The following is a 24614-nucleotide window of genomic DNA, read 5'->3' on the forward strand; positions in this document are numbered from 1 at the left end:
CCACTTTTACTCTTTTTAGACGATTTTGCCCATGTTGGAGGTTGCGTTGCGTGACGCAACCGGAATCGCGAGATGATTTTTTTTTTCGTCTCGCGATTGCGTGACCCAACTAGGGCATTTTTTTCAAAAAAAAATTCATAATCAAATTTTTTTTAATAAAAAAATAAAAAATTGCGTTACGCAACACTAGAGCATTTTCGTCAAAAAAAAATAAAAGTGTCACAACGCATTAAAAATAATGCGCTAACACTTTTCGCAAGACCTTTTTAAGGGCTATTTCCTCAAATTCTCCAGCAGAGAGGAGTTATTTTTGTAAATATTTTTGTAAATATTTTTGTTAAATTAATTTTATATAGAAATAATAATAATATATATATTTTTTTAAAAAAACTCTTACCTTTGTAAGTAATTCTTAATTTTAAAATACATTAATTTAGGTTTATCATTAACGTTTGATATAAAATCTCATAAGGCCCATTTATAAAGGTTAGGTCTTTTTGCCAGAGAGGAGAGAAATAGAACTCCACGCCGGCGGCTGTTCTTTACTTCTTCTTGCTAGAGAGAGAGAGATGGGGAAGAAATCTAAGAGCTCGAGGAAGGGAAAGAAGGCATGGAGGGCGAACATAAGCACGGAGGATATAGAGGATTACTTTGATAAATCTACTAAAGATGCTCTCTCCGGTGGTTCCCTAACCAACGTTCCTAGCGAATCCTTGTTCTTCGTCGACAACACAACTGGTACTATTTCTCTTCTCACCCTTTGTTTTGTTTCCAATATTCTGTCTTTGATAAACCATCAATCATCCAACCGACCTAATTTCTCATACTGTGATGTTTCAGAATCTTATTACTAACTAATTAGAATGATTATGCTATACAAGTTTTCTCTTTAGTTGGACCTTTTTTCTTATGAGGAAGGGGCGTATTAGTTGTTTTGTATATGTTTAAGGGTATTTTTTTTTTCATTATTCTGATTCTAGGATTTACCAATTTGGCAAATTAATTTTTTGGTACATACAGAAGAGAAGTGAGAGTCAGTTGGGGGATTAGTTATACACAAATGAAGTTCTAGGTAGAACTGAGAGAATGTGAGGATGGGATTCAGTTTTGGAGAAAGGTAGGTGTTAGTGAGCTTGGGGATCAATCAAGACCATGTATAACATGAGAAGGATCGGATATTCTATTTTAACCAGGGTTAACCCCTAGAGATGACTAGCATATCATTCCAACCCACTTCAATCAAAGTGCTTTATAAGGATTATACATTCTCTTTTATTTGTTTTTATTTATTGGAAAAAGAAAGAATCAAGTCTTTTGAGAAGTGGATTTGATAGTTTTTTTGTCCAAGATCTGATAATTTGCACAATCCCCCAAGTCAAGAAACTTAATCCACAATCCCTAGTTTGTAAGCTGGATGAGTGTTGATAAAATGTTGTAAAATTTTCATTAATTTTGGATAAATATACCAGGAGATTTGGAATTACTATATAAGATAATATTATCTAACATATGGTATTTAATGGAGAAGTTGTCTTTCCCTGATGAGCCTCAAGGGTCCTTCAATATTTGAGAAAGTTATTTTAAATGGTTATTTATCTGTGAATATGACTTGAAACCAAGTTTAGGAATGTCGGTTTGCTTTTCTGTTCACTTTCTATGACCTTACTTAACATAATCATTTTTGTCAATCAGATACATCCATCAAGAGGAAGACTGAAAAAAACCGTGAAAAGGTACTGCACTGTGATAGCTTGCTGCAAAGGAATGCATTCATTAAACCAGTGCCATCTTCACAAAAGAAATCCAAGGAAAAAAGAAAAAAGGACGATAAAAAAGAAGATAAAGTTCATGGTTCTTCAAAGGTTAGCAACTTGTTTATGTCATTTTTTATCAAAGATTTTCGATGAACAATGGGCTGTTTCAGTACATCATTTTCATGATCCTGAAATTTTTCATTGTTATATTTGCCAAAAACCACAATGATTTATAAAATACTTTTTTATTATCATCTATAAAAGAATTTAATAATGATCCAAAAAAAATTATATACCAAATGGAACATAAATTTACACAATTTATGGATTATGGTGTAGAAAAGACTTTGTATACAACAATTATACTCTATTTTGGATCATGATCTATAAAATAATCTTAGTCATGATCCTGTTAAATTTTTAATGTGGTTGTGATTGTGACAAAATAAAAGTACCCAAATAGGTTCAATGTCATCTGATCAAGATTTATTTTTGTGTCTAGGATAATGATACTTTGGACTCAGGCATGGTTGACCTATGGGCTGACGAAGGTTTATCTATTGTTTATCTCTTGCAGCTAGTTCCGTTCTTTTCATTTTTGTATTTTAAGAAAATTATGAACTTAATATTCTTTTTTCCTCTTTCTCTTGCAGGTGAAAATGTAGGCAGACCTAAAAAGGTGAGACTATTTTTGTTGTTAGACTCTTAGTGCTGATGTCTGACACTAATGATAATAATATTTTTTATGCTATTTTTTTGGTTTCAAATATTTAACAGAAAGTCAAGCCTTCATTAATTCCTGCTGTAGAGGTGGAGCCATCTGGTTGCTCATTTAATCCATCTACCGAGAGCCATCAGGTTTCCTTGACATGCACAATCTACATCTGTATACGTTCTTGTGGCATTTATAGTGCATTTCTCAATCTTACTTCTTTTCTTTTCAGGAATCATTAGCTCGTGCTGTTGCAGATGAAATGCAGAAAATTTATAGAAGGGAGTTGAGACCCGAAGAAGTCCCATTAACTGTTATTGGAGAAGTTGTTGAAGAAGAAGATGTGGGTTTATCATTTTTCCTTCTTGTCCATATATTTAATAAAAACTGTTTCTGATATCTGATATGTCAATTATGATATGAATCATTATCTTGCTAGAGTTAACACTTGTGAAATTTCAGAAATACTTTCTCGATGCTGATGAGAATGAGGATGGTGATGATGATCTAAATGTTGAGACCATGGAAAATGAAGATACTCAGATTGAGAAGAGGTCCGTAGCACAACCTTGGTTATTTCTTCTATAATACAATATTTTTCAGTTGACAGTTTTAAATTTTCCATGTTATTTCAGGCTCCCAACCAAAAGAGTAACAAGAGTCGAGTTTAATAGGAGAACTAGACGCAAGGAACAGTTAAAATCAAAAGCGGAAGTCAAGAAAGTTGAAGATCTTTCAAAGGAAATTGACAGGTATGACCCGGTGCTTTACTGGTCTGAAATTTCCATCTAGTGTTTTGTTAATTTATTATACTGACCGGATTTAATGGCACAGCTTGCCAAAGATTGTTCAGGAAATAGCCAAAGAAGATGAGGAGAAGCATAATAGAAAATTGCGCCGTAATGTTGCAAAACAAGAAAGACTTAAATCTCGTCCAGCAAGACTCGGAAGGCACAAGTATGTTACATTTTTAAATGGATTTGTAGGATCATCAGCTGTAATTCTATGCCATTCTATGAAATGGATCTTTTTGCCATCAGCTGAAAGATTTTAAGTGCTTAGTTGAAATAAGTCCATTTGATAATTGTTTACTTAAAACCACTTCATTCTTTAGATTCAGTTCATACCAAGCTATAAATCTAAGTTAGAATACCTAGTTTATTTGTTAAGCTTTGAATGACTTAAATAGGTTGTATAGTATGAGCTTCAAATAGACAAATCTAACCATTGAAAATGATTTAAATTACATCATTGTAAGTGTAAAATGATCTTAAGTACTTTCCTGACATTAGCTTAACATTTTATGAAATCAGCTTGCATATTCAGTACTTTAGTTTTCATTTGATTTATTCAACATTTATTTTCAAACACTTATATAATTTGGCAATTAAAATTCAGTATTCATCATTTAGCATTTAAAATTAAGTTTATCAAATACACCCAATTGAGTCTTCATCTTTCAGCTCAAATTGGAAAGTGAACTTGGCCTTTTGAAATGCATGGAAAGATATAATTGAAATCTAACTGTTGTATTAAATTTCAGATTTGATCCTGCTCCTCTACAAGTTCTATTATCTGAAGAAATATCAGGTTCCCTAAGAAAGTTGAAGGTTTGATTTCTGCCCACTATTCTATCAACAGTCATACTTCTTCCTTTTCATTTAGATAATAATTCATTATAAAACTTTGACATTTCTTATAGGCATGCTGCACCCTAGCAAAGGATCGGTACAAGAGCTTAGAAAAAAGAGGGTTGATCGTTCCAACTGTCCACAGCAGCAGGTATTTTTTTAATCATTATCTCATTCCTCTTGTTGAACAAATCCATGATTCTTTTAAGACAGCAAACCGTTTTTGATGTATTTTACATTCTATACATATAATTCTCTGCAATATATGATCATCCACATTCACAATATAATTAAATTAAGGACCATGAAATGCATGTAATACGAGAAAATTAAGCAACATATTTAAGTAGTGCAATTCCAAGAATTATGACTGTCAGGTTTATCACCTCACTAATCTTTCTTCGTTGTTCATGACAGGAAGTAGAAAACCGATGGCACTGTTGCTTTTAGTTGGCGAATATGAAAAGAACATTGACGGGCTGATCTGGATAAGGTAATATATATGTAGGTCTGATCATGTAAAACATAATTGGTGAGTTACTACAATCTATCTTTAGGCTCTTTTCTTTGGTTTGAACTTTTATAGTTGCCTCCTTTTTTTGTATGCCAACAACAAACTGACTGTTGTATTTCTGGTATTGGTTTTGTTTGGAACGCAAATCATATTTGAATTTTTCGGTACTAAGATTATAAGGAAAAGGGTATATTTTTTCCTTAGAGAAAGCTCCACTTGAATGTTGTTCATTGTCCATGAATGTTTAAAAAGATGGTTAGTTACACTAGGGATGCCAATTTTTGAGGAGTCACCTTTGCAATGTCTGCCTATGGTTTGACCTTAAATCCATAAAGAATTTATAAAGTAACATTTAGAATATTAAAAAGTTTGATAAGTTAGTTTATACTAAAAGAAGACTAATATATTAGGGTCATCTTGTTTTACATGAAGCAACAAAAAAAGGGAGCTGGGTCAATACTCAATATCAATCAAAAAAATCAGCATAATCCCTTTTCTCTCCATTTTAAATTCATTGTTTTATATGAAGAAATTTGTTTGAAAATAAACTTTAAGAACTACAATCCATGTAGTAAGTAGTTAATAATTATTAAGGGTTGAATATCTGAAAAGATCAAAGAATTAAGAGCTCAATATCTCAGCTTGATTGAAAGATTATAAAAATTAGACTTTGTAACCATTTGGTGATGTTTAATCTGAATGTCTGATAAATTAATTGATTAATAACTTTAACTAATTGAAAATAAAGGATAAGGTAAAAAAAATAAAAATAAAAAAATAAATGAACGTGGAAGAATTTAAAATGATTAGTGATGTGAGTTAATTATCGGAAAATATTATAATGGAAGATGATAAAGAAAATGCATTTTTGAATTGGTTGTGTTGTGATGACTTTTGTTTCTAATTTTTATAATTACAAAGCATTGTTAATTTTTTCTAATGTTTTTGTGAGAGGGAAACAAGATAATTTAAGTCTTTCACCATAACATAAATAAATTTGAAGAGTAACTTTATTTTTTTAAATATTTGCAAAAAAAAAAAAGTAAGATATCTATCATCTTAATTACATCATGTTAATGGATTTTATTTTACTAAATGATTTTCTTCTTCTTAAAGTTTTAACAAGGTCCAATTAAAGTTAGGTGTTTTTTTAATGTAGATGAACTCTTAATTTAGTTGAATATTTTGCTTTTCATTAGAATTATAATACATTTATTTACAAACATATATTTCATTGTATTCTTTTCTTTTGAAAAAAATAAAAAATTTAAATTGTATTAAAGTGAGTTATAAAAATATAGATTCAACTAACACACTTTTTAAGGTTTAAAATACGAGAAATTAAGTAAACAAATATTATTAAATTTGTTAATATTATGGAGAAACCAATCCTAACATTTATGAGCAAATAATTAGTTATCATAAACATTATGAATTGCATAAACCCTAACATCTATCAATGATAAGAACTACATTAATAAAGGATTTTGAGTTCAACAAATCTTGAAATTGGACTTTAGAGTTCATCAACATTACATTAAAATAACAAATAGAATTCATCTCCCTTAATAGCTAAGTTTGTAAATAAACAAACAAATAAAACATAAACTAGTAGTATTCACAATGCCAAAATTCAAGAATAAAAGAATTTAACAAACAAACCAAACCACACAAATGTCACTTTAATCACTTGTCACCACCGGAACAAGATCCACATCACCACCGGAGGAACCCACCTCCGGCCTAATCTCCTCAAGCTGCTGCAAAACCTGCTGAACTTCCGGCCGAGCCACCGGAGAAGGATCAACACAATGCAAAGCCAATTTCAATGAATTCAACAATTCATCCCCAATAGTTCCTGCATCCTTCATCAACTCCAAATCAAAAACCTCATTAGTCCATTCCTCCTTCACTCTAGAAGCCACCCATCTTGGCAAATCAACACCATCCATTGCCTCTCCAGGTGACCTTCCTGTCAAAAGCTCAAGCATTATCACTCCTAAACTATAAACATCACTCTTTGTATTCGCCTTCTTTAACTTCGAAAGTTCAGGCGCACGGTAACCCAATGCAGCCGCGGTCGCGATCACGTTCGAGTTTGCTGCAGCTGTCATTAGCTTCGATATCCCGTAGTCTGAGATCTTCGCGTTCACGTTCTGGTCTAGAAGAACGTTGCTTGAGGTTAGATTTCCATGGATTATATTCGCTTGTGTATGAAGATGCATCAATCCTCTTGCTGTTGTTTTCGCTATGTTCATCCTTGTTGGCCAATCAACAGGCTTGTCTGGACTACGAGCTGAGGACAGAATAGTTACTGTTAGATAGACTGAAAAGAAACAGATAAAGAAGCGAAAGAAGGAATAGTTACCGTGGAAGAAAGTTGCAAGACTTCCTTTTTGCATGTAATCGAAAACAAGAAGCTTTTCTCCTTTAGGACCCAAATAGTAAGCTCTTAAAGAAAGTAAATTTGGGTGTCTGATTGTTCCAAGACTATTAACTTCAGTTTCAAATTCTTTCTGCCCTTTTGTGATCTTCTCTCTCAATCTCTTAACCGCAACTTGATTCCCATCTTCAAGTGTTGCTCTGTAAACAGTTCCATAAGTGCTCTTTCCCATTATTTCCGCAGTTGCACATAGAAGATCATCTGCAGTGAAACCCAACGGCCCATCAAAATGAACCAGCTTTCCGCCAGTATCCGCACCTGCCGATCCTGATTCCCCGCTAGCTTCTGCGGCGGTACCCTTCTCAACAGCGGCTGCTGCTCCACCACGGTCTTTACTCCCGGCTGATCTTTTTCTCAACAAGCAGCAGAGCAGTACGCAACAGACTGAAATCAGAACGACTAGTAGAGCTCCAGCAGCTATGAGGATGATGTTCTTCAAGCTTAGTTTCTTTCTCCCGGATTTTGACTTCTCCGGCGGTGCTGGGTTCACCGGAGGTAAACATGGGGAAGAATCGCTGTACCCACATAACTGAATGTTACCCAGAAAAGAACTGGAATTGAACTTCTCTGAGAGACGAATTGGAACAGGACCAGAGAGATTATTGTAAGAGACATTAAACGAAACGAGTTTTGGTAAATCCCCAAGAGAAGACGGGATCGACCCTGTGAAGGAATTGTAAGATAAATCAAGCTGAGTTAGTGTAGAAATATTCCCAATGGAATCTGGAATCTGACCAATGAATCTATTCTCTCTCAAGCTAAGACGAGAGAGATTACGCAAACTAGTTAAGAAAACAATGGGCAAGCTTCCATTTAAACTGTTTCCATCAAGTGAAAGCTCCTGAAGCTTACTTGCATGCACAGTCGAGTCCAGAATGGGACCAGATAGATTGTTATGCTCAAGAGAAAGAAATATGAGAGAGGTCGACTGAATGAAACTCGATGGAATAGAACCAGAGATCAAATTAAAGCTGAGATTCAGTCTATATAGCTTAGTAGAGTTCACAAGACTAGCAGGAATCGAACCGGTTAGAGAATTGTTACTGAAATCAATAGTTTGAAGAACTGGGCAAAACCCAATTGAAGGAGGGATTGAACCGGTAAACATGTTATTGAACAACTGAAGACCTCTGAGATCTGGAAGGAGACCTAAGGATTTAGGAATTTGACCTCCAATGAGATTATCATGAAGACTTAGTTTTCGAAGAGCTTGAAGCTGTCCAATATGTTCTGTGATTCGTCCGCCGAGTCCTTTCCATGGGAGTTGGATCACTATAACTTGACCTTGAGCACACTTGATCCCAGCCCAGCCGCCAGAACAAGCTCCATAACCAGAGTCATTCCAGCTCCTCAGGAAGCCTTTGGTGTCGATTAATTCTTGTTTGAAGGCTTGAAGGACTTGAAAATCAGCTTGAGTGACAATAATACCGTCCCAGATTTGACTAGAGACTGGTCTTAACAGCATTGGAAGAAGTAAGGCCAAACTGAAAATGCACCATTTAATCTCTTTTCCACTCTTATGACTAAAGATTTGATCATGACAAGAACCCATTTGAAAAATGGGGAAGTGGGTGACTTCTCTCTCTTCTTCTTGGTTAAGAAATTAGGGTTTTAATTTGTTGGGTTATGATAAGGAAGTGAAAAGGATATGTAAGAGATGACAAAGCGGTGGGTCTCCTGAGATGGGAGCACGTGAAGAACTCTCAGGTCATACACTGGGACATTTCCCTCTGAGAGAGAGAGATTCAAATGAAGTGGATGAATCTTGAAATTAAATGATGGATATTATATATGATTTATTATTGAGATTAAATTCAGAGGCTAAAGAATCGTAACGGCTAGTAAAAGGGATATTCATTTATTGAGGAAGGAGAGAAAGCCTGAGGCAGGCTTTTCTTGGTCATTTGCCTGCGCTCCGCTCCCCACTCGATTTGATTCTCTCTCTAACGGCTAGTTAAAACACACTAATGGCCACCCAAAAGCATGGGGAATTGAAATAGTTGTATAATAGTTTTGATTCAGTTTTTTAAGTTAATATATTATTATATCAATTATATAAGTTTTAACTTATGTATGATTTTGTATTAAATTGGTACTGTCACTCTTTAGGTTTATTTATTGAGAAATAATTTAGATAATGAAAATATAAATATATATGTTTAAAACTAGAGGACCGATAGAGAGGGAATTTGTTGAGGGAATGAATTGACATCACCTTCATTAGTTTTGTAAAATGTAAAAGTGGGAGGAAAGAAAAGAAAAGAGATAAATTCTTTAATTTTTTAAGCGAGAATAAGATTATGCCAGATCATTCCCTCACCAAATTATCTAACCACCGAATTCCCCCGTCTAATTATTTCTCTTAAAAATATATATATTTATGTTTTAAAATATATATGTTTTAAAAAATAAATATATATGTTTAAAACTATACATTATATATATATATATATATAAAAGAATAAAAATTCTACTAAAAAAACAATAAATAAAAAAAAAAGAGGCCATGTTAGTCCAACAAAAGTTATCCTAACATTGTCATTTTTTTACAATGTCATCTTTTTTTTAAATTTATCAAATATAATGTATATTTTTAAACATATATATTTATATATTTTTTATTGTTTAATTTATTTATTATCCATATTATTACTCTAAAAATATATAAATAAATAAATTAATAATAAAATATATAAATATATATTTACAAATTAGATAGACAGAGAAAAAATATTAATAGAGAAAAAAGGAAAAATAATAAATGATGAGAAGAAAGAAAAATTATTAATGGCGAAAGATAAAATTATTAAAGAGAGAAAAAAATTAATAATAAGATAAAGAAACTTTTTTTGTTCCGAATATAAAGACATTTTTATATATATATTTAAATGATTTTTTTTAAAATTATTATGATTTTAGTATAATTTTTTATTCTCTCGTATATATAAATTTATCAAATATAATATATATTTTTAAATATATATATTCATATATTCCATTTTTTAATTTATTTATCCTTCTAATTATTACTTTAAAAATATATATATATATATAAAATATTTATAAATTAATAGATAAGAGAAAGAAAATATGAATAAAAAAAAGAAAATTAATAGATGATGATAAAAAAAAATATTAATGACAGAAAAGAGAAATTAATAATGTGAGAAATAGAAATTTTTGTTCTACAATTAAGGACATTTTACATTTTTGACACATTTTTTTACATTCCAACATTACATTTTTTTATTTTTATTTTGTATAAGTATAATTTTTATTCTCTTATATACATATCTATCAAAATATAATATTTATTTTGAAATATATTTTTAAAAATATTTTATTATTTGATTTATTTATTTTCTCTTTTATTACTTTAAAAATATATAAATAAAAAATATATAAACATATATTTACAAATTAAATTAATAGATAAAAAAGAAAAAATATTAATAAAGAAAAAATAAAAAATAAAAAATATGAAAAAATAATTTATTAATGGAAAGAAAGATAAATTAATAATGGGAGAATGAAATAAATGATTTTTTTTTAATTTATTAATTTTTAGTATGATTTTTTATTCTATTACAATGTTCAAGACATTTTTTTTTTACATTTGAACATTACATTTTTTTAAGTATAATTTTTTATTTTCTTATATACATATTTATCAAAATATAATATATATTTTCAAATATATAATTTTAAACATTTTATTATTTATTTTATTTATTTTCTCTATTACTTAAAAACAATATAAATAAAAAAATATATAAAAATATATTTAAAAATTAAATTAATAAATAAAAATTATTAATAAAGAAAAAAAATAAAAAATACTAAAGATGAGAAAAAAATTATTAATAGAAGAAAGATAAATTAATAATGGGAGAAAGAAATAAATGATATTTTTTTTTAATTTATTATTTTTTTAATATGATTTTTTATTCTATTATATATATATATATATATATATATATATTTATCAACTATAATATATATTTTTAAATATATATTTATATTTTTCATTACTTAAATATAAATAACAATGTAAAAATATATAACAAATAACAATTTTCATTAATTTTTAAATATATATATATATATATATAAATAATTATTTTTATTCAAATTTCAATAATCTGATAATTTTCTGGTAATTAAATAACAATTTAATTTTTATGAAATTCAATTTAAATTAATTAAGCATAATTAACATTAAAAAATGTTATTTATTTGAAGACATAATCGTCAATTGATTTTAGAAAAATCAATAAAAATGTGTACGTGTACAAACGTATTTTGCACCAGAGTTTTGTTTTGGTTCGAAGTTTGGTGATATTCGATAAATGACTTTCACTCTATATCCTCAGTACCCGTTCGAGAATGGTCTCTACTTTGTAAACTTGCCTTTTTTTTTGAAAAAGTTGTATAAAGTTTTGAGTTTTAACCGATTATTATTCCGGCCCTAGTCATGCTTCGAAGTTTTGCGTATTTAAAGTATTGAAACATTACTATTTAAAATGCTGATATCTGTCGCGAATGATCGCTAGGGTGGAAATATCTGAAGAATATTAATCATTTTTGAAGGCATTAAAGTTTAGAAATAAATACCAAACGAGCTTTTTCTGCAATATTTTTTGTGGATATATCCCAAAATATTTAAAAATACATTATCTAATTTTTCGGGATTTTTAGAAAATGATATAGAGTCACAAAATTATAAAAATAATTTTGGATTTTTAAAAGTGGAACGAAACAGGCCTTAGGACCAGAGTTCTAAGGTTTGAGTCCAATTTTATCAATCAGGATTCGGAGACCCTAGGTCTGGGTTCGGGAGCTCTCAGTATGAGTATTGGAGTCCCTCTATCAGAGTGCTAAGGATCTCAGTCCTTGGGTGATCTTACTGGTCTAGGTGTAAAAACCCATCGGTCTTAGACTAACTTGGGGCTAGGTTTCTCGGTCGAGGTGTATAAACCTCTCGGTCAAGGACTAACTATAGGAAAAGTTCCTCAATCCAAGTCTTGGGAGCTATCGGTCATGGGTCTGGGATTCTCGGTCCAATGTTTGAATTTCTTGATCGTCAGTAATGGGAGTCTTGGTCCCAAGTCAGACCTCTCGGTCCTATGTCCGAATTTTATCGGTCCTAGGTCAGACCTCTCGGTCCTAGGTCGGACCTCTCGGTCCTAGGTCGGACCTCTTGGTCCTAGGTGATAATCCTCGGTTAGATTTTTTGGTCCTAGATCATGAACATCGGTTCTAGGTCTCAGTCATAACTCAAGAACAACGGTCCTAGGTTTTGATCCTAGCTTATTTTTATCGGTGTTTGGTCTCGGTCCGGACCGAGGATCCTCGGTCAGATCTCTCGGTCCTAAGCTCACATGTCTCAGTCCTCAAGAACACAATGATTCAATTTTTAGATCTGATTCTTTGATCTAAGATCTTGGGTAGCTTCACAAAGCTCCCAGAAACATGTTGATCATCTCAAGGTATTAATTGACATTAATGATGATCAATTTGTTCAAAACAGTTTGTGATCAAAATTTAGGATTTTGATTTAAAAGATGTTTTGAAGTGAAATGAGTTATCCAATAGCTTATTTATATCACATATAATTGATTGGTATCAAAATAAGAACACTAATTGTTCGTTTTGACCAAATCAAGAACTCAAAATTTCATTTATTTTGAAATTTTTTGATTTTGATCAAACATTATCGGGATGGATCAAACATGATCTAAATAGTTGCCCAACATGTTTATAATCATTTTGTGAAGGTTTCTAGGTCGTGATTCAGTCGAATTAACCCAAGAACAAGAAACCCATTTTTTTGATTTTTGAAATTCAAATTTGGGTTTTTGTTATTTAGATCGATTGATCGGTTCTATCATATCCAGATATTTTATAAATCATCTATGGATGAATTGTCAACTATAAAACGCATAAACAACAAGAAAACAAGATTAAGCAATTTGAAATATAAAAATTTCAAATTCAAACTATAAATATGAATTAGAAGTTGATTAAAACCTTACCAAGGATTGGAGAACACTCCTTGATCCTTAAAAAAGTTTTTTGAATGCAGAAATCCAAGATTTAAGGCCTTAAACAGAAAATTCGAAAAATTCGAAACTTTGAAGCTTTAATGGCGGATTTTGATTTTCTTCGATTTAAGAATTTTGTGTTGGTAGGTTGCCTTCTAAATGAGTTGAATGGGTATTTATACTCATCCTAGGTTGGTTGGGGAATCCTAGTGGGCCGAATCATTCAAAAATCATTAATGGCTTTTGACTATTCTTGGCATGTAGTCGCCGAAATAGGCCGTGACAAGGCCTACGATTGTAGGGAGAATGATCACCATCGTAGGGTGATCATTCCGAGCTTTGAATAAGTTGATATGTTGGACCAACGAGGGATTTCCAAAAAACAAAATCAACATGGCTGTTCGTTCTTATCTTCGTGGCGTCGCGACGAGGAAGACGATCAGAGGCCAAAATGATGTCGTTTTAGGCGTATTTTGGCATTCCGTCTTGACGTCATTGGCGTTTGGGCGGTCCGTTAGCGTTCCAGCTAACAGCCGTTTGGTGATCAACTACTACTACCCCGACGCACGTCTCTTTTGCTACAACGGGCTATGCGACTGTTTCTGGGCGATGAAAGGAAATTTAACGCTGACCCGATGATCATGGCTTGTGCTGCAATCAAATCTCTTGGTTTCAGCCACACAGAATCATGATTTTATTTTTATTTTAAAACTTTAAAGTTTGTTTGAAATTGATTTCTCTTTCAACTTTTGGCTTTAATTTTGATCATTTTAAATACAAAAAATATCAAAATAAATATGACAAATATTTACCAATTTTTTATTATTATATTTTTAGGATTTAAATTAATAATTCTTTTAGGTTAATTAGATACAAAATCCACTCTAAATTATTATTTTTGTCCTTTAATTTTTCCTAAAATTATTTTGAGATAATATGGATACAACATTTATTCCCAATAATTTTATTTTTTATTTTGTCCTTAACCCTGAATTAATTTGATTAATTAACATATAAATTTATTCTAATTAATTGTTTAAATAAGTTTTTGGCCACGGGGTTAATTATTTTGATCTTATTTATTCAAAATAATTATTTTAATATTATAAATTAGAATATAGAATATTAGTATTTACAATTTTGAGTTTTTAGAAATCTGCTGTTTAAATTAATTAAAAATAATTAATTTAAAAGATTATTGATTTTAAACAGAGTTTTCAATTGATTTTTGAAAAGAAAAAATGGCATACATACGCAAACGTATTAGCCAGAGTTTCTTTTAGTTCATAGTTTGGTAATACTCGGAAAAGGGCTTTCGCGCTTCATCCTTTATACTTGTTTTAAAAACGGTATCTACTTATAAATTTAGCTTTTGAAAATCGGTTGTATAACGTTTTATTTTAACCGATTATTTTTCCGGTCCTAGGCATGCGTATGTTTTAACGTTATTTAACAAATTATAACAAAAATTATTTAAATGTTGGTACCTGTTGTGGATGATGTTGACTAAGGATGAAAATATCTGAAGAACATTAGTTTAAAAGACATTGGGATTTGAAAATAAATCATAAACAGGCCTTTATCAAAATATTTTACGTGGAAATATCCCAAAAATATTTTGAAATAATTTTTTATTTTTTCGAGATTTTTAGAAAATTATTCGGGATTCCAAAATTACAAAAATAATTTTGGGATTTTAAATGAGGAACCAAACATGTCTTAGGACCGGTTTCCTAGATCCTGAGTTCATTTTATCGTTCGGGAGCTATGAGCCCTTAGTACTAGGTCGGAAACCCCTCGATCCGAGTTCGAGATCCTTAGTCGGGATGTAAGAGTCTCTCAGTCAGAGTGCTAAGGAATCTTGGTTCTAGGATAGAATTCTGAATCGGGTGCTAGAATTCCTGGCCGGACGCCTCAGTTCTAGGTGGAAGTCATCGATCCTGGGTTTGGGAGTTCTTGGTCGGGTGCGAGACTCCTCGGTCCTAGGTCTGACTTATCGGTCGGACCTCTTAGTACGATGTGGAAGTCATCGGTCCTAGGTTTGGGAGTTCTTAGTTGGGTGCGAGACTCCTCGGTCCTAGGTTCGACTTCTCAGTCTGATGTAAAAATCATCGGGCGGACCTCTCGGTTCTAGATGAAGAACATCGGTCGGACCTCTTAGTCATCAATTAAGAACATTTGTCGGACCTCTCGGTCTTCGATGAAGAACATCGGTTGGACCACTCGGTCTTGGCTGAAAAGCCTTAGTCGGACCTATTGGACCCTCGTCCGTACGGAAGATTCTCGATCCTCAAGATCATCAAAATTGCAGGTTTTACAATTTTTCTAGAGGCTTGCATTCTTTGATCCAAGGGCCTAGGTAGATTCACAAAAGTCCCATGAACATTTAGAACATCATCCCAAGGTATTAATCGACTTAGGTGATGATCAATTCATTCAAAACAATTTATGACCAAAAATGGTTTTTTGTTTTAAAAATGTTTTGAAGTGTAAGGAGTTTGCAAATAGCTTCCCTATATTTCATATACTTGATTGATACCAAAACATGAACATTGTTTGTTTATTTGGACCAATTTAAGAACTTAAAACTTTCAATCATTTTGAAAATTTTGATTTTTATTAAATATGATCGGGATGAACATGATCCAAATAGATGTCCAACTTCATTAGAAACATGTTGGAAAGCTTTCTAGGCAGCTGTACTTGAAGATTAGCCTAAAAACAACAAAATTAAAGTTTGAATTTTCAAAATTCAAAATTGGGTTTTTTCTGTATAAGGTTGATTGGTTGATTATAACATAAACACAAATCTTGGAAATGATCTTAAGATCGATTTTTAATCCTAAAATTCAATAACCAGACAATATACAAACTTGTGAATATTGAAATATAAAAATTTCAAATTCAAACTGAAGTATGAATTATAGGGTGATTAGAAACATACCAAGAATTGAAAAACACTTCTTAGACCTTAGGGAAACTTATAAGATGCTTGGATCCGAACTTTAGAGCCTTATACATAAATTTCGAAAAATCAGAAGCTTTAAGCTTCAATGACAGATTTTGAAATCTTTTGATTGGAGGCTGAAGATGGATTCTTTTGGGTTCACAATTATTATGGAAGGATACTATAGCCTCCCGAAGTTAGTTGAGGGCTTCAAGTGGATCGAATCAGTCAAAATCCATTTATGATATTTTGACTGTTCTTCATCCAACTTGCTTGAATATGCATGATTCATGCCTATAGATGTAGGGGAAATGATCACTATGGTAGAGTGATCATTTCACCTTTCGAATTAGTCGAAATGGTTATCGTTCTTATCTCTTTGTTTGTGATGAAGAAGACGATCGGGACGTGAAACGACGTCGTTACGAGCGAGATGCGGACATAGAGCGATCCGTTGGTGGTGTTCCGTCAGCATTTTGGCGTGTCGTTCCATTGTGTTATGGTTTATGGAGCTAACGCTTGCGTTAGCCGGTTTGCTGCTTTGAGGGCGCACACTCCTCCTATTGCATTTGTCTACGCGGGCGCGTTTGAGGTGTTTGATGAGATTCTAACGCCTATCCAATGGACCCGGATAAATTTATATTTCGGCTACACCCGATTATTGATTTATTTTTATTTTAAAATCTTAAGAGATTGTTTGAAATTTCTTTCGTCTTTAATTTTGATCTTGTAAAATACACAAAATATTAAAATAAATATGACAAATATTTTGCCATTTTTTAAAATATATATATTTGGGTTAAATAAATAAATTTTGGGCAAAAAATGGATACCATATTTCATCCTAAATTATTTATTTTAATTTCCTAATTTTTCTAAAATTATTTTAAGATAAAATGTGTACAACATTTATCCTAAATAATTTTATTTATTTTATTTAATTATTATCGAATTAATTATCACAATAATTAATCTAATTAATTGTTTAATTAGGTTTTAGCTTAGAGTTAATTATTTTGATTTTATTTATTTAAAAAAATAAATTAAGATAATTATTTTAATTTTATAAATTGGGTGTGTAAATTTTCAGTACTTACACCAATATATCCAAACTAATTCAATACATTTTTTTTTTATAATTTAATACACAAAATGTCTCACTTAAGTTTTTTTTTTTATATTTAGATACATAAAAATTTGAAAATTAAATATACAATCATTTAAAAATGTAATGACACTATCACAAAGAGAAAAGTAATTGCATAATTATTGCACTATCTTTATTCTTATTTGGGTCACTAGAGTCCCGAGTCTTCAACACCACTTTCTTAAGCACTCTCTATTATAAAAACCATCCACATCGACCTCAACTAGAGAGACAAAAATCGTCATTCAAAATGATGCAAAACTAGTTGTTGATGTAAACATTTCTCAAGAAAAAATATTTTCCATGCACATCAAACTCTCTTGTATCATTTCATTGTGGTTCAATAATTCTAACAAATGTTTTTTAATCAAATTTAATATTGTCACTCTAAATTCTGCATGACATCTGATGTGCCTTTAGTCTTTTTTTCTTAAATTGGTGTTTCATTAGGTGATTATGTATATGATGCCATTTGATTTTGAATATGTTTCAGTCCGTTTTAGCAATGTTTAGTAGAATTAGAATTTATTTGAAAATTGTTATAATTTTATGAATATTTAATTGTCAATGTAATTTTTATTATTTAATATAAGACTATTGTTTTACTCATATGTATTATAATGTTATTTAATACTCCATTAAATAAAAAAGTCATCATTTTATTATTTTATGAATAATTTTTTAAATTATAATATTTGTTAGAGATATAAATATTGACTTTTAGATGTTATTAATAATAAAGAACCACTAATGGTGACGAGTAGAAATAATCGGCTTAAAAAACTAAAATGTCACGGATACAATTCCTGAAAACATTGTGTGAATAGAAACGGAAAAAAATGTTTATAGTAAAGGATGTTATTTTGTTTGTAATATATTATATATATATATATATATATATATATATATTATTTAATTTGTTGATATATAATGACAATATTTTAAAAAAAAGAATTTACTGGCATTATTTAATATAGTTAAGTGACAGTATAAAAAAATGTTAGTATAAGTTATTCTTTTGTTAATAGTATATTAAATAATAATAACAAATAATTGATTTTAAACAAAATCATTTTTAAGGGTATCTTATCTAGTTACATTTTTAATAATAAACAATTTAAACCTAATTAAAAACATATCTATAAGTTATTTCTTAATTTGTGAGCAAACTTAAACTTAGCTTTATCTTCAAATCTAGATGTGTTTCCAAAGAGATCAAATATATATACTGTGATTTAATGAGAATCGGCCCAAACCCTCGCAGAAAAATGTCGATATATGTTTTGTTGCCCTAAGTCTAGTTTAAAGAATTGTTAAAAAAAATGTTTTAGCAAGATTCAAACTCATAACCATATAGAAATTCTAATTTTTTTTTAAATTAAACCACCAAACCACATTTATTTATATTTAAAATCATAATAAATTTAATAAAATAGTATGATATTTTTAACAAATAGGCTGCCCTGTGGAGAGGGTCGCCCTAGCCCGAGGGCTTGCCGGGCTTAACCCAGGGCCGGCCCTGGATTCAATTGATTTATAGAAATTTTGATGTGATTCAATTGATTTATAGAAATTTTGATTTTTTAAAAGCTTTTTGTCTTAAATCATTTCACCTATATATATATATATATATATTTGACGGACTCCTAATTAATTAAAATGTCTTATTAACAAAGTTTAAGCGTTTTAAATATAATGATAAAATTAATAAAATTTAAATATCTAATTACTAGATTAATATTAACTAACTAACTATTTATAATACTTTAATTCTAATAGCTCGATACTTGATGTTTTAAAAACAAATTGTAATGATGTAATAAATAAGTTTGGAAAATGGATTAATTAGATAATTTGAGAATATTTCATTACTTAAATTTGTTTTTACTTATTTATGCAATTCAACTTTAAAGGATTGAGATAATACATGAAAAACGGATATATTGGAAATGTGTATTGACCCAATATTTTTTTTTCATATTTAGTAAATCATAGTTTCCTGGATAAAGTTTTGGTATATTAAGAGAGGAATGAAAGTACTTATAACACATAAAAAAAAACTTATAAAAACACAAAATTTTATCTTAGATTTCTTTCGGATTTAAATAATCACATTCACTGTAATCCCTTTTTCTTAATTGATACAAGCTTGTACCATAAATTAAAAAAAAAAAGCCAAAGTAAAAGTTAATATATTTAAAATGGTTGAAGGTATTTGTTTTCCCTTTTGTAGAGATATAATGAAAATACTATTGACCTCTTTTGTTTTAATTCCTTGTACTACTGAATATTGATATAGTTAGAATAACATTTCTAACTCTGCTACAGATTTCGGTGTTCATCTGTTCCGGACCAATCATAATGCAGCTTTATTCTTTTACTATTAAATCAGTTGCGGGTAAAAAAAAAATATATCCGGAACCCGGATATAATTCTGGGTCCGCTTCATTCATATAAAACCAAGCCTGAGAAGCGCAACGTAAAGGAAGGAATGAATCATTTTACATTAGTTTTACATCAGGAAGCGCTATTTAGTGAAGTTTGATTCACTTCACTCCGCTTCATCACCGTAAATATAGTGCCTTTAATTTACATGTAAACCCACCTACACATTCATGTAAAACCATTTATGCTTTCATATAAAACATTTATGCCTTCATTAAACTCTACTAAACAATATTAAATAAAATATATTAATTATTTTATAATCTATATAATTATATATAAAACATATTTATAACTTTATTTATGTTTTATTTAAATTAATTTATATTAATTATGTTATAATTTATATAATTATATATATACAAATATAAAAATATAATTATAAATTAATTTGTGAGATTTTTAAATTAATTTGTATTAATTATTAATTATTTTATTTGTGATATAACATATTAATAAATTTATTTATGATATATTTAAATTAATTTGTACAAATTATGAAATAATTTGTATAATTATATACTAAATATATATATATATATAACAACCTATTTTAAAATTTATTTGTAAGATATTACAATGAATTTATTTTAATTAATTTACATTTTATATAATTATATTAAATATATATAAACGTTCATGTATAACCACTAACATATTCATGTAAAAATATTTATATGTTAATGTAAAAATATTTATGCATTCATGTAAACCCTATCAGAGAATAAAAAAAAGAAACAAATGCTACCTAGTGAAGCTTGTTTGACTAGGTATTTACAACGCTGATAGGAGTGAATCAAGCGCTATCTAGTGAAGCTTGTTTCATTAGGTATTTACATGAAGAAAGTGTTACCTAGTGAAACTTGCTTCACTAGGTATTTACATCAGCGTTGTAAATACCTAATGAAATAAGCTTCACTAGATAGCGCTTGCTTCACTCCTATCAGCGTTGTAAATACCTAGTGAAGCAAACTTCAATAGGTAGCGCTTGTTTCACTCCTTTTAACGTTGTAAATACTTAGTGAAACAAGGTTCACTAACTAGAGCTTGTTCCACTACTATCAGCGCTGTAAATACCTAATGAAGAAGGATTCACTAGGTTGCGCTTGTTCCACTCCTTTCAGCGCTGTAAATACCTAGTGAAACAAACTTCACTAGGTAGCACTTGTTTATTTAATTCTCTAGTAAGGTTTACATGAAGACATTAATATTTTTACATGAACATATAAATATTTTTACATGATTGTGTTAGTGGTTTTATATGAACGTTTATATATATATATGTAATATATAATTATATAAAATATAAAATAATTAAAACAAACTCTTTTAAATATCTTACAAATAAATTTTAAAATATGTTGTTTTACAAATTTATTATAGAAGTTTTAGAATATATATATGTTTAATATAAAATTATATATTATAAAATAATTCATACAAATTAATTTAAATATATCAGAAATAAATTTATAAATATGTTGTTATATATATATATTTATATAATATATAGTTATATAGACTATAAAATAATTAATATGTTTTATTTAATATTTTCTAGTAGAGTTACATGAAGCCATAAATGCTTTTATATGAAGGTATAAATGATTTTACATGAATGTGTAAGTGTGTTTAAATGTAATTAAAGGCATTATATTTACAGTGATGAAGCGGAGTGAAGTGAAACAAACTTCACTGAATGTGTAAGTGTGTTTAAATGTAATTAACTAATATATATATAATAATGCTTAATTTCATAGTGTCTGAATTATCGGATCGAGAGCTGTGGTTAATTTGGATATATATATATATATATATATATATATATGTAAATAAATACTTGGATCGGATTGTGGGTTGACCCACCCATAAACTTAAAACGGTTAAAAATAAAACTAAAAATGTTACATGTATGTTTCGAACTTACAAGCTAACAAAATAAGTACAACCATTTAACCAACTATACTAATAAGACTTTATTTTTTAAATTCAATACCAAATTTGATGAACGTGTACATTCTTAACAATATTAGTTCAACTTTTTAACTAAATAATATATATATATATAATACTTAATTTCAAAGTGTCTAAATTGTTGGGTCGAGAGTTGTGGATAATTTGGATATATATGTGAGAGTAATGGATATTTGAGTCGGATTATGAGTTTACCTACCCATAAACTTAAAACGATTAAAAATAAAATTAAAAATGCTATATGTATGTTTCGAACTTGCAACCTAACAAAATAAGTACAACCCTTTAACCAAGTGTGATTAGGATTAGGTTTGTCGATGGGTAATAGGACGATAACAATTAAAAGCGATTAAAAATATGAATCAAATATTTGATTGAACAAAGTGTGAGATCACTATGCTAAATGTCAGTTGAGATTGGTGATTTGTTTTCTTAGGGATAAGAGACATGTTAAAGTGTGATTAAGATGTGGTTTGTCGAGAGATAAGAGGTCGGTAACAATGGATAGTGAGGTCACGAGATAAGAGGTTGATTGAAATTAGTGGTTAGTTTACTGAAAGATACGAAATGTGTGATACTGTTAATGAAAATGGTGGTTGGTTTTTTTGATATATATCTTAAGTTTTTATTTTAATAATAAATCTAAATAAATAAAATTTATAATTCAAAATTTATTTAAAAAAATAATAAAAAATCAACATTAGTAGTATAATAATTCATTCATATATTTAATAAATTTTAATAAAAAAAATAATAAATTTTAAAAATAAAAATTTAATTTAAATATAATAAAATAATAAGTATTTATTGAATATTTTAAAAATACAAATATTATATATTTACGTATTTTTTAATTGTTATTCATATAAATTATATATATGCTTAAACAAAATTATAAATATAAATTAATAATTTTAAGTGGTCTAGTGGTTAAAGTGTTAATGTTACATAATAGAGACCATTAAATCCCGTTAGGAACACTTTTTAAACTATTAAAAAACATTGATGGTTAATATGTGAAATAAAAATGTTGGTTTATCAAAGTAAGGAGATGGTTGGATGTGAATGATATTGTTTAAAATTTGCGATAAAATTGTTGGGCGGTAAATGACATTCACAAAATTAGAGGTCGATTGTGATAGATGGTTAAAATATGCGATACAATTTTTGGTTGGTTAAATGACATTCACGGTATGGAAGGAGATGGTTTGATGTTTATTGATTTGGCCAAAGTGAAAGTGTAAGGTCACAAGATTAGAGGTCAATTGAGGTGGATAAAAATATAAAATGAGATGATTGGTTAGTCGAAGTGAGAATGCCACACGATGAGAGGTCGATTGGGGGATTGGTAGTCTAAAGTGAGGGTAAAGGAGATTGATAATGTACTAAAGTGAAAGTTTAAGGTCACGGTATGAGATTTCCGATTATGGTGGATAAATGTGAAATGAGATGGACTGGTCAGTAGAAGTGATGATAAGTAAGTCGAATTGTTTATTATAAAATATGTGAGAAGATGAATTGTTTGACCGAAATGAAAGTAAAAGTCTCGAGATGAGAGGTCGATTGAGATTAGTGGGATAAAAATGTGGAATGAGATAATTTTGGTTAATCGATGTAAGTAAGGTTATGAGATGTCGATTGGGGAATTAAATGGTCAAAGTGAGGGTAAAAGAGATTGGTAACGTTAGAGATGGTTGATTTGACCAAAATGAAATTGTGTAAGGTCACACAATATGAGAGGTTGATTAGGATGTGAATAAATGTGGAATGAGATTATTAGTTATCTGAAGTGAGGATAAAAAATTAAGTTTGTATATTATAAAATATGTGAGGAGATGAGTCACGTTATAAGAGGTCAATTGGGGATTGGTGAACAAAGTGAAAAGTGAAATAGATTGGTGATGTTGGAGATGGTTGATTTGACCTAAGTAAAAGTGTAAGGTCACACATGAGATGTCGATTAATGGGTGGATAAATGTGGAATGAGATGGATGGTTACCTGAATTGAGGATAAAGAAAGTCGGATTGTATATTATAAAATATGTTAGGAGATGAGTTATTTGACGAAGCGAAAGTAAGGTCTCGAGATGAGAGGTCGATTGTGAATTGATGGATAAATGTGGAATGAGATGGTTAATTATTCAAAGTGAAAGTAAGGGAACGAGATTAGAGGTCAATTGGGTGGATACATGTGGAATAAGATGTATGGTTTGCCAAAATGAGGATAAGAATGTCGAATTATATATTATAAAATATGTGAGGAGATGAGTTGTTTGATGAAGTGAAAGTAAAGTCTTTGAGAGAATAGAGGTCGATTGTGATTGGTGGATAAATATGGAATAAGATGATTTTTGATTAGTCGAAGTGAAAGTAAGGTAAAAAGATAGAAGTCAATTGGGAAAGAAATTGATATTGGTAGTTAAAATATGCGAGAAGATTAGTTGTTTGATCGAAGTGAAAGTTAAGGTCACGAGGTGAGAAGTCCAATTTGAATTGGTAGATAAATGTGGAATGAGATGGTTGGTCAGTCTGAGTTCCTTAAAGTCACGAGATGAGAGATCGATTGTGTACTAATGGATAAAGTGAGGGTAAAAAAAAGATTGGTAATGTTTGAGACTTTTTAATTTGACCAAAGTGAAAGTGTAAGATCACGAGATAAAAGGTTCATTTGGAAAAAAAATATGTGATGAGATATGTGAGAAGATGAATTATTTTATCGAAGTGAATAAAATGTAGAATGAGAGTGTTTTATGTTTTATTTTAAAATATTATTCATGATTTATTAAAAAGTTTAAACATTGAATACATATCATTATAATTTTTTAATTAAATTTATTTTATTTATGTAATCTTCTAGATAATTGTACATACTCATGGATTCATCGCTATAGTTCCATCATGGCAATAGACTTAGGTTTGTAGGTATTTTTTTCAAAAGAATAAACATGGTCATTCCGGAGGGATGGACCCAGGAATTTGCATTGGGGTGGGCTTAAATTTTAT

General features: G+C 29.7%; 2 protein-coding genes across 2 annotated transcripts; one reads left to right on the top strand and one right to left on the bottom strand.

Moving 5' to 3' along the window:
• The first annotated feature begins 491 nt into the window (after positions 1-491).
• LOC124934128 (ribosome biogenesis protein NOP53) lies at positions 492-4780 on the top strand. Its single transcript, XM_047474606.1, has 12 exons — positions 492-738; positions 1693-1862; positions 2257-2305; positions 2408-2433; positions 2532-2612; positions 2699-2809; positions 2929-3020; positions 3102-3218; positions 3301-3423; positions 4010-4076; positions 4169-4248; positions 4515-4780. The coding sequence occupies exons 1-12, from the start codon at positions 570-572 to the stop codon at positions 4519-4521; spliced, it is 1092 nt and encodes a 363-aa protein (XP_047330562.1). The 5' UTR covers positions 492-569; the 3' UTR covers positions 4522-4780.
• A 1294-nt stretch (positions 4781-6074) lies between these two features.
• On the bottom strand, positions 6075-8800 carry LOC124933510 (probable leucine-rich repeat receptor-like protein kinase IMK3). The gene is made up of 2 exons (XM_047473925.1): positions 6980-8800; positions 6075-6907 (listed from the first exon to the last, which is right to left on the bottom strand). Exons 1-2 carry the CDS (start codon positions 8604-8606, stop codon positions 6294-6296), a joined length of 2241 nt encoding a protein of 746 aa, XP_047329881.1. The 5' UTR covers positions 8607-8800; the 3' UTR covers positions 6075-6293.
• Positions 8801-24614: the final 15814 nt, after the last annotated feature.

The sequence above is a fragment of the Impatiens glandulifera genome, chromosome 4, assembly GCF_907164915.1.
Source record: "Impatiens glandulifera chromosome 4, dImpGla2.1, whole genome shotgun sequence".
Classification (NCBI taxonomy): domain Eukaryota; kingdom Viridiplantae; phylum Streptophyta; class Magnoliopsida; order Ericales; family Balsaminaceae; genus Impatiens; species Impatiens glandulifera.

What these genes read in the sequence shown, in the direction of transcription:
- LOC124934128 (XM_047474606.1), top strand. Translation starts at nt 570, where the DNA reads ATGGGGAAGAAATCTAAGAGCTCGAGGAAGGGAAAGAAGGCATGGAGG. An exon ending in CTTTCAAAGGAAATTGACAG is followed by an intron (nt 3,219 to 3,300) that starts GTATGACCCGGT and finishes TTAATGGCACAG; the next exon opens with CTTGCCAAAGATTGTTCAGG. An exon ending in GCAAGACTCGGAAGGCACAA is followed by an intron (nt 3,424 to 4,009) that starts GTATGTTACATT and finishes ATTAAATTTCAG; the next exon opens with ATTTGATCCTGCTCCTCTAC.
- LOC124933510 (XM_047473925.1), bottom strand. Translation starts at nt 8,606, where the DNA reads ATGGGTTCTTGTCATGATCAAATCTTTAGTCATAAGAGTGGAAAAGAG. An exon ending in TCTTGCAACTTTCTTCCACG is followed by an intron (nt 6,908 to 6,979) that starts GTAACTATTCCT and finishes TTCTGTCCTCAG; the next exon opens with CTCGTAGTCCAGACAAGCCT.